The following is a 10,547-nucleotide window of genomic DNA, read 5'->3' as shown; positions in this document are numbered from 1 at the left end:
TATCGCTTTGAATAAGCCTGTTTGTAGGACAAGGCTGCTGTGTCTCACCCAGGCGTATCAGCTGTGAAACAGCATGACAGCCCTTCAAGACGCCAACTCCAAGAGTGCCCCTACCCAAGCGTTCGGGTCCCGAGCAGTCCGGGCCCCCAACGCCCCTTCCAACAAAGCTGAAGCTTGTTCTTCATCCCGACGTTAAAAACAGCAAAAACGCGCCACCTCCCTTTTCCGTTTCTTAGAGGGCGGCTTGAGGTTTAAATCTCCTCCGGCCGGGTCCCCGGGGAGAGCGCTGTCCCCACGCGGGGCCTTTTCCCGGGGCCCGTTCACAGCGCCCCGCGGGCCCCGCGGCTGCAGCAGCAGGAGGGGCTCTGGCTGCGGGACGAGTTTAAACCCGGCCCCCGGGCGATCCCAACTCTCTCTAGTCCCGGGGGGAGGGGGGGTCAGGACGCCTGGGTTCTATTCCCGGCGGAAGGGGGGCCGGTGGGTCAGAGCAGAGCAGCTGCTGGAGCTCCGCGTGCCGCTGAGCGCAGGCTGCCTATCCCGATTAGCGAGGCGAAAACACCCCCCCCCCCCTTTTGGGAGGTGGTTGCGCTCCCGTCCGCTCAACGTGCATGGCCGCCGGGTTGTACCATTGCCAGCAAGGGACCGTCTCTCTCTCCCCTTCCCCACCCCTCGCTGAATGGGGCCGCCCTGCTTTCCCGGCCTCCTTTGCGCTGCTGGTCCTCGGGGGGCGCCGGAGCGGTGGGTGCGGGCGGCGGCGCCAGGAGGCCGCGCGCGGGGGGCGAGGCGGGGGCCGGCCGGGAGGTGACAGAGAGGCGGGGCTGGGTTCTGGATAGCGGGGGCAGGGGATCTGCCTGGTGGTCTGGGAGGGGTCGGGGAGGAGCGGGGGGGTCGGAGGGGTGCTCTGGGAGGGAGGGGGTGCTGGTGGGTCGCGGGGAGGGGTGGTCTGCGAGGGAGGGGGGTGCTGGTGGGTCGGGGGGAGGGGTCGGAGGGGTGGTCTGGGAGGGGCGTGCTGATGGGTCGGGGGAGGGGTGGTCTGGGAGGGAAGGGGGTGCTGGTGGGTCGGGGGGAGGGGGTGGTCTGCATGGGAGGGGGTGCGGGTGGGGAGGGAGAGGAGGGTGGTCTGGAAGGGAGGGGTGCTGGGGGGTCTGGGAGGGAGGGGAGTGCTGGGGGGTCGGGGGAGGGGTCGGAGGGGTGGTCTGCGAGGGAGGGGGGTGCTGGTGGGTCGGGGGGAGGGGTCGGAGGGGTGGTCTGCGTGGGAGGGGTCGGAGGGGTGGTCTGGGAGGGGGGTGCTGGTGGGTCCGGGGAGGGGTCGGAGGGGTGGTCTGGGAGGGAAGGGGGTGCTGGTGGGTCGGGCGGAGGGGGGCTCTGGGGGGGAGGGGGTGCTGGTGGGTGGGGGGGAGGGGTGGTCTGCATGGGAGGGGGTGCGGGTGGGGAGGGAGAGGAGGGTGGTCTGGAAGGGAGGGGTGCTGGGGGGTCTGGGAGGGAGGGGAGTGCTGGGGGGTCGGGGGAGGGGTCGGAGGGGTGGTCTGCGAGGGAGGGGGGTGCTGGTGGGTCGGGGGGAGGGGTCGGAGGGGTGGTCTGCGAGGGAGGGGGTGCGGGTGGGTCTGGGGAGGGGTCGGAGCGGTGGTCTGCGAGGGAGGGGGGTGCTGGTGGGGGGGGGGGGTGGCCCAGGATCCCTTCTGGAGCTGCTGCGCCTACAGCTCCGTAGCCAGGCCTGGCACTTTCCAGAGCTGATGGGGTTGGAGGCTGAAGGTAAAACATGGTGAGAAATATCGGTTACACAGAGAGCTCTTCTCGGTCCCGTTGTGACATGTTCCTACATCTGCATTTATAGTCAGCGAGACCAGCACTGGTGGAGAGGTGGCCCAGAGGTCAGCCCTGCAAACGAGCCAGGAACTGTGAGTCTCCTGATTTGTTTTTAGTTTATGGGCCCAGCCCGTTTTCTTTCTTTCTTTCTTTCTTTCTTTTCTTTTCTTTTTCTTTAAAATGTTTGTACAAAACAAGGAGGGAAAAAATACTACATGTGCATTTATTCCGTTCAGGTTTTCTTATAGGTACAGGCTGTGTATACTGGTTTCCTGTTCCCTTTGCTCAGGTAACATTAATAAATATGGAAATTTATTTGAGCATAAGCTTTCGTGAAGTGATACTGTAGCTCACGAAAGCTTATGCTCAAATAAATTTGTTAGTCTCTAAGGTGCCACAAGTCCTCCTTTTCTTTTTACGGATACAGAGTAACACGGCTCCTACTCTGAAACCTATTAATAAATATGGTAATGTAGGAGGACATTGTTTCCTTTCTATGTTTGTCTTCAGAGCCACCTTTGTTCTTCCCTGGTACACATGACCACCCTCATTCTAAGGCCCAGATGTAGGCCATATATGGGGCAAACAGCCAGAAACAGTGCAGGCATAAACTTGGTTTGATTAGAGATTCATTTTTAATAACATTAATCTGAGTTTAGTAATTCTGCAATAAATCCATTGCATTTGAACAGCACAGACCAGGAGACTGGCTTCATCTACATTCATATCTGCAAAGTGTCAAAACCATTGTATGGTTTCCTGCTGATGGCAAAAACTTTAGGTGTGCTAAAATATTCTGTCTTGAAATTAATTTTTAAACAAAAAGAAAGTAAAAAGGAACAACAGGCCAGTTTGAGATAGAGATACCAAATATAGAAGTTGAGCACAAATTAGATCTCTGTGAAACATTATAGCTAAGTTTGGCAGAATTTGATTTTTATTTTTATTTTTTATTATTTTGGTAGATGATGTCAATGTTTGTTTTTAAGCATTTTTTTAATTTTTATCAGTTTAAATTTTCACAGTTGTGGAAACTTATGGGTGTTAATCTTTTTTTTTCTTTCAATTTTCAGAGTTGCGGGAAGTTATGGGGAGGGTCAGACATTATTATGTAATGATATTAGACACCGATTCAAAAAGTTAAAGCATTATAACCATTAAAACACAAATTGTCAAAATATGCCAAGTAAATATCCTTTAATAAAAGTTTTCAAGCAGTATTTTTCTGGCTTTGCCTATCCGTACATTTTTATTTTTGGTGGGAATATGTTTTTCAATTTGTGTTTGTACAATGAAATCAACACTTGCCAGCATTTATTGATAAGTAGGTTAACTATTAAATGTTGTCTTATGGTAGCACAGGAGTGATCTTCTAAAGTTTTCCCCTATGTACACAACAAAAGCACCATACTAGAGAGGGACTTGAGATGCTTTTTGTTATCAACTCAAAGAGAAATGAACCACTTACAGAATCACCAAAATGACTTTTTGCAGAACTAGGGTTGTACCGTGGTGGTCTTGCATCTGAGAACTGGTCTTGCATCTGAGAACTGACCCAATCCAACACTATTTAGCCTGCAAGAACTGAAGTGATCAGTTTGAAGACATATAGTTGCAGACTTGCTTTATCATGTGTGTAACTATCTCTGAGTCAATTTGAAATAAGCAGAATATCTGTTTTGTACATAAATCTGTCTGTTAGATGGTGCACTATAACTAGAAAATACCTGTAAATTAATCGTTGTTAATTTGAGTTCCATTTGATACACAGGAAAGAATTGGAATTTTGTGTCAGGATACAGGCCTCAGGCATACATGGTACCCACTTTTTTTTTTTTTCCTGGTTTCTTTTGCTCTACCTTTTCTCTGTATTGGAAAATAGTTTGCTTGGTGTGCAAGCAGACGAGAAGGTAAAAAGAAATCAGAATTCTCCCACAACCAAGCCCTTAAGCAAAACTAATTACCTCTTGCAGAACAGGGAATCGCCTCCAATCCCAGGTCTCCTGAATGTAATGAACACTTTAATTTCTTGAGCAGACATAATGCTAAGGATCTCTAAACACTTTCCAGTAGTACATGGAAATAAAATAGAATACCTAAATTCAGCATGACAGAGCAACTTTCTGGCTCAGTTTAAAGCTGGCAGGGGGTTTTAAGGGCGTTAACTTCTTTAATTCCTTGGTTTCCGTTCTCCATGAGCCCTGTTTCATATATGGATGAACACTTAGAAAAATACAGCTGTCTTTTGACTGTGTGCTGTGTTGTGCTATTAGTCAAATTTGACAATGTACCTTATCCAAAATGCTAGCTGGTTACCTCTCTGTTTCTCTAGGGTAGATACAGGCCATATCTTCTGTGTAATTTTTCTCTACTCTGAAAAATAATCTCAGTAATCATCACCTTTTAGCCTGAATCATCTGGCTATCTACTCATTAATCTGCATAATCCTACTTTCAACAGTTTGCAGATACTGCTAGTGGTTGATAGAAAACCTAAAAACACTACTTTCTCCTTACACTATAGATTGTGCCCTTGTCATAGAAATAAAGACAATTAGGTCCACCTCATCAACATATGATATCGAGTCAGTCACACACACTCATAACCCCACCCCACCCCCCAAAAAAAAAATTGGAAATAGGTTACTCAGTTTTATAGCAGGCGCTTCCAATCGCAGTTCACACCAGTGAAGGGTTTGCTTTTATTCCATCAGCCCTGGAGAATTGTTGTGGAAGCTGTTAGTGGAGCACTGAACTCTCTTTACAGCCCGAGGCAGTAATTCAGTTTATGGTCTCTTATGTTTGACGCTGTTTGCTCTTACACCCATTTGGTTTTAGAGGGTGTATGTAAATTACTAATACCCCAGGTAGCTTTTTCAGGGAATATCCTCCTCCTGCTGTCATCGGCTAATCTCTAGCCAACAGAAAGGTATTTAGATGGAGAAATGGTGTAACTCAGGTCAATTGATGGATGTAAGGGCAATTGTGATTAGTACATATTGGCTTGGCAAATTCAATTTTTAACTTTTTTAGTTTTGACTGATAATATTGATTATTTTTAAGCATTTTTAAAATATATTTATCTATTTAAATGTTCATAGTTGTGGGAAACTACCAGAGGGTCAGACAATAATGGTTTAATGATAGAAGTTAAAGCTTTATAACCATTAAAACACAAATTATCAACCTCATATACAAAATAAATATCCTTAAATCAAACTAATAAGTTTTCAAGCAGTATTTTTCTTATTTTGCCTATCTGTATGTTTCGATTATTATCGATGTAAATATTTTTTGCTGGTTTGTGTCTGTGTGGTGATTCAATATTTACCAGTAAAAATCTAATTCTTTCAAGCCTTGTTGTAGCACTTCTGTTAGTATCTGAGGTGCCAGCATTATCAATTTGCGTAATATGCTACAACTGAGTTTTATTAAAGTGAAAATGAGCTTTGTGAAATGTTAACTGCTTGCGAGTCCTGCATAGGCAGATTAACAAAAACAACTTATTTGCCAAATATAATGATTTATTTGCACACTGGTACTATATAAATTATAAATATAATTATATTTTGTAAAAATTGCAGACTTGCAACTACACAGACTAATGCCAAAAGCAGAGTTCCCCTCTTGCTACAGAGCTTATCCTTATTGTGAAATGACCTGTGAAACTGACAGTTGTTAGTACACAAAGCACCATTGGTTAAAATATATATCTTTCTTTTTCCACGCTTGCATTACATAAATTTGAGAAAAGAGATTTGCTGGAGGTTTGCTGAGATTCTGTTTGATTCTGGAAAGAGACCAGGTGCCAACTTTGAGCCTACATAGAATTTTTCATGTTTAGTAATAATCTCCTAGAGATAAGCTTCTAAAAGAAACCCTGAAGGATATTTCTTGAGATACAAGTTGATACTGTGCACTGTCTCCTTTTCTTTGTAAGGGAGGGTGGGGGTAAGGAATAAGGGTTAGAATTTAACTTTTAATATTTTTAAAAACTGTATTGTAACATTCCTGTTTTTTCTGTATTTTCACTGCAAGCTTTTAATTGCGTTAGTGGCTTTGATACTTTATCAAGAGTGCATACAACTGTTAGTCTCATTGATCATGTTCCGATCATCATTCGCCATTGCTAAAACATTAGTAATTGTGCGCACAATACTAGAAGTTGAAACTTAATAAATGTAAAAAATCCAGAAGGAAATGTAATTGGCGCAGGTTTTACGGTTGGGTATGTAGTGATCTTGAACCATTGTTAATGAACAGAACTATCGTCTCTGAATAAATATTTTGAATGCCTCATACTTTATCTATTGAAGAAAAAACTGTAATAAAGGGCTTTTTGTTGTTTGTTTTTGGTTTACTCATCATTTCAGATGTGTTTATTATCAATTCATTCACAAAGACGTTGGCTAGTTGCAGCATAGTCTTGTTGGTAGTGGTTTATAAACTGTTCTCATTTGAATAGCCAACCTTCATGCTTTTCTCTGGAGGAGTATGGGGCTAATGCTATACATTTGAGGTGATACTTGATAGTGTTTGTGGGTGCGGTTGTATAAAGCAGAGAGGCATTGATGCTGACCTACCCCTCTCTCTCTTTAGAATTGATGCTGACCTACCCCTCTCTCTCTTTAGAATACCATGACTACTTTAGATGATAAACTGCTTGGTGAGAGGCTCCAGTACTACTACAGCAGCAGTGAAGATGAGGACAGTGAGAAGGAAGATAAGGTCAGAGAGAGCGCCGGTCCCGACACGATTGGTGGGGAGGTGGAGCTGAGGAGCGAGGGCACTGCAGTTAACACAGGTACTGTGACATAAAATATTTTATCCTCCTGTGCATGCCTGTCCAGGACTGGGAGAGAGGAATCCGTACCCACACAATTGGGACATACATAAATAGGACATTCAAGAGTAGCACTTTTCATTAGGGCCCAGCAACAGGATAATAGCAAGGTGAAATTGATGAGGACACATTTCCATACTAACTGCTGGAGGATATCTCTAAACCTGGATGGTGGTAATGTGTCAAAGCTCAGTACAGATATTAATCTTCACAACATCCTTTTGAAATTAATAGGAAAGTAATATAGGTAGGTAAGCTTTATGCCTATTATACAGATAAGAAAACAGACACAGCGAAGTTGAGTGACTTGTTCAAGGACATAAGAGTCAACTGCAGAAATGGGGAGTTACTTGCTACCATTCCTATGCTTTATTATAGCGTATTGAGCAGTATACAATAAGCCTAAAACATGGTCTGTCCTTTAACTGCTATTTGTAAAGGACTCTGAGATCCTGAATGGAAAGTGCAGTAGACAAAGATTGTTTCTGTCTAAGCAAAATACCTGCATGTTTTACCTTCAGGTCCAAAGGGTGTCATAAATGATTGGCGAAGATTCAAGCAACTGGAGACGGAGCAGCGAGAGGAGCAGTGCAGAGAGATGGAACGACTTATAAAAAAGTTATCCATGACTTGCAGATCTCACTTGGATGAAGAGGAGGATAAACAGAAGCAGAAAGAACTTCAGGAAAAAATCAATGGAAAGGTAACCTAGGAGCACAGTAAGAGACTTCTGTGTTAATAAATTTTAGCAGTTTCTGTTTTTCAGCTGCTTTGCAAAAAATCATGAATGGTAATTGCATGGTAGTTATTTATCATTGCTTTTAACAGGTGGAAAAATTGAGACCGAGCACAATGATTACCTACCTCCCAGAAGTAGTGTCAAGATGATTTAATGTTTGTGCAGTACTTTGAAAATGTTATACACTTAAGTGTTAAGTAATAAGTGACTGGCCCAAGACCACTGACGGAGTCTGTATCAGACACAGTGTATTTGCCTTGCATGCATTCATCAAATTTATTTCCAAGTTTGTGAAACAGTTTAAAAAAGGGGGGGGACGGACAATGCAGCAACTGTGCCTGAAAAATATCTTCATCTTGTAAGTTAATGAGAGTTGTGTAAGACTGTCTGCTTTCCAGGAGGCCTGATTGATTATAATGTACGGTAAATGAATGTTAAGAGATCAGTTTAGTCTTCAAACTGACAGGAAAGCATTAGACATCAAAGGCAGAAAATGGCAGAGGTGGTAAATTATTTAAAAGGTAAGTGGGATGTTTTGGTCAATTGACTTGTATTACCAGTTCCTATGAATCTGATTGAACAGGTTGCTAAAGTTGATATGTGGTGCTATTTGACAATAAACCAGTATTATGTTCATGAGTTATTAGTTACATTTGGTCACTCATGCCCAACAATTTAAGATCATAAAGTGATAATGGGGGGAAATTGCTTGAATTTTAGGTATCTGTTTGTTTTTAATTTACATGAACTTCACATTTCCAAAGAGATTTTCTCTCTGCCTGAAATAATCACTGTTTTTCACTGATCTTTTGTGTTCCCCTGCTGACTGCAACAGCACTAAACTAACAAACCCTACACCTAGAGCATGATGACTAATTCTTAATGAAGCAAGATGTTGAAAGATGATAACCACAAAACCCAAGTTAATTCCAATGCCAGAGAAAACATGGGAACATTTATTTTTGCCAAAGAAATAAATCTGGTATGGAAATAAATGTTCAGTTTCTAATATAGATTTACTCTATTTACTGAGGGAAAAAAGATGAAAAAACAAACTAGGAATCTGACAATATTCACTCAAATTGGAAATAATGTCCAAGCTGCCCATCTAAGAGCAGTATTGGCAGCTTACTTGGAGCATGTGGCCATAGCTAATTTGAATAAAATAGGAGCACATTATAGTCACTCACTTTTAATCCAGCCTATGGAGGCTAGAAGTCCCCATGTAGGAAACTCTGTCTTTATCAGATGTGCTTTCCGGATGGACCAAAATGGAGTATCTTATGGTGGGAACTCTAGCCTCCATGGTCTGTACCTGGGTATTAACGATGAAGAATGATGCAGGTCAAACTCTGTCCATCCTTGATTTAAATACTAACTGCATGTAACATGTATGGAGTTCTAGATTTCTCTCTCTGGTGCATTTATGACGTTTCTTTGTGCACCTTATAGATGACTTTACAAGAATATAACATGATTCATGATGGCGAAGATGATGAAGCCTTTTTACAGCAGTACAGGAAGCAGCGAATGGAGGAGATGAGGCAGCAGCTGCATAGCGGGCAGCAGTTTAAGCAGGTTTTTGAGATCAGCAGTGGGGAAGGGTTTTTGGACACTGTTGATAAAGAACACAAGAACACGCTGATCATGATCCACATCTATGAAGATGACATCCCTGGCTCTGAATCTGTGAATGGCTGCATGATCTGTCTTGCTGCTGAATACCCTACAGTCAAATTTTGTCGAGTAAAGAGTTCCCTGATTGGTGCCAGCACTCGCTTTACGAATAATGCTCTACCTGCTTTGCTCATCTATAAGGGAGGGGAACTCATTGGCAACTTCGTCCGAATCACCGACCAGCTTGGAGAAGATTTTTTTGCCGTGGACCTGGAGGCTTTTTTACAGGAGTGTGGTCTGCTCCCAGAGAAGGATCTGCTGCTCCTGACTTCCATTTGTAACCCATCTGCATGTTATAGTGAAGACAGTGATTTGGAGATAGACTGAAAAAAGTGAACAAAGGGTTCAGTAAGCTGGGGTTGCCCTGTGGGGTCTCTTGTTGCTGTAGATTGTTCATTTGTTCTTTTCCGTATTTTTTGTATATTTTTTCTCTCCTTCCCATGCACTTTGGCTTTTAGCCCATTAGTACTTTAAGAGCCTTTATTGTATGTAATGTAAAGAATTCTTAACGTTTGGTTAAATTGCTTCAATAAAATGGAAACTAAAAGTGTCTTGCACCTAGTAAAGTGTTTTTGAAGTGTATAAATGTGAAGGAAATCTTAAATTGATTGCCAGTGGTTATTCAGCAGCTCCTCTTACATAGTCAGTCCTGTTCTACATATAATCTCATCCTTTGAATTATATAGACCAGAAGGTTCCCAAACTTGTTCCACTGCTTGTGCAGGGAAAGCCCCTGGCGGGCCGGGCCGGTTTGTTTACCTGTCGTGTCTGCAGGTTCACTGCTCCAGACCAATGGGAGCTACTGGAAGCGTCGGCCAGTACATCCCTCGGCCTGTGCCACTTGCCACTTCCAGCAGCTCCCATTGGCCTGGAGCAGCAAACCGCGGCCACTGGGAGCTGCGATCGGCCGAACCTGTGGACGTGGCAGGTAAACAAACCAGCTCGGCCCGCCCGGGGCTTTCACTACACAAGCGGTGGAACAAGTTTGGGAACCGCTGATATAGACGGTTAATTGGTGCTGGTAGAAAGTCCTGGCTTGGTGGCCTGGGAACTGACGTCCTCTGTTTAGGGAAGAGATGTGGCACAGGAAGCGTTATGTGAACCCTGACATGGGGGAATCTAATCCCTGTTTGTTCATTCAATCAGGCTTTTGCTTGTTTGCTTAGAGTCGGCAGGGCTACCAATGGAGAAGGTGATTTATTTATTTTTTTATTATTATTATTATTTATTATTATTTTTTTAAGTGGACACCTACACAAAAGGAATAGGATTGAGACCATGAGCTTCTAAGACGGTCCATTACAAGAACAGCTTTAATCATTACTAACCTGAAGCTGGATTCACACCAGTGAACCAAAAGTGAAAGGCCCCATATCCCATTCCCTGTCTCTTACATGTTCCACTCTTCAAAAGTCTTGTAGTTTTGACAGTGTAGAGTATTTCCCCCTCTCACTTGATAACTAGCGCAATTCACCACTCCGTC

The 10,547-nt window shown here is 43.7% G+C and overlaps 1 protein-coding gene across 4 annotated transcripts; it reads left to right on the top strand.

Moving 5' to 3' along the window:
• The first annotated feature begins 654 nt into the window (after positions 1 to 654).
• On the top strand, positions 655 to 9,615 carry PDCL (phosducin like). Of its 4 annotated transcripts, none has more exons than XM_077836032.1 (5): positions 655 to 738; positions 1,835 to 1,898; positions 6,438 to 6,609; positions 7,170 to 7,351; positions 8,840 to 9,615. In XM_077836032.1, the coding sequence occupies exons 1-5, from the start codon at positions 677 to 679 to the stop codon at positions 9,389 to 9,391; spliced, it is 1,032 nt and encodes a 343-aa protein (XP_077692158.1). In that variant the 5' UTR covers positions 655 to 676; the 3' UTR covers positions 9,392 to 9,615. The 4 variants fall into 4 exon arrangements, with proteins under 4 accessions (XP_077692158.1, XP_077692161.1, XP_077692162.1 ...); XM_077836035.1 differs by lacking the exon at positions 655 to 738 and adding an exon at positions 750 to 801; XM_077836036.1 differs by lacking the exon at positions 655 to 738 and adding an exon at positions 1,654 to 1,752 and having other exon boundaries at positions 6,438 to 6,533.
• Positions 9,616 to 10,547: the final 932 nt, after the last annotated feature.

The sequence above is a fragment of the Eretmochelys imbricata genome, chromosome 16 (genome assembly GCF_965152235.1).
Source record: "Eretmochelys imbricata isolate rEreImb1 chromosome 16, rEreImb1.hap1, whole genome shotgun sequence".
NCBI lineage: Eukaryota > Metazoa > Chordata > Testudines > Cheloniidae > Eretmochelys > Eretmochelys imbricata.
Note: the sequence above shows the minus strand (reverse complement) of the source record. Positions and strands in the feature narration are given on the sequence as shown.

Coding starts and splice junctions, on each gene's coding strand:
- PDCL (XM_077836032.1), top strand. CDS start 677: ATGGGGCCGCCCTGCTTTCCCGGCCTCCTTTGCGCTGCTGGTCCTCGG. Junction 1,899..6,437: donor CTGCAAACGAGCCAGGAACT/GTGAGTCTCCTG, acceptor CTCTCTCTTTAG/AATACCATGACTACTTTAGA. Junction 7,352..8,839: donor AGGAAAAAATCAATGGAAAG/GTAACCTAGGAG, acceptor TGCACCTTATAG/ATGACTTTACAAGAATATAA.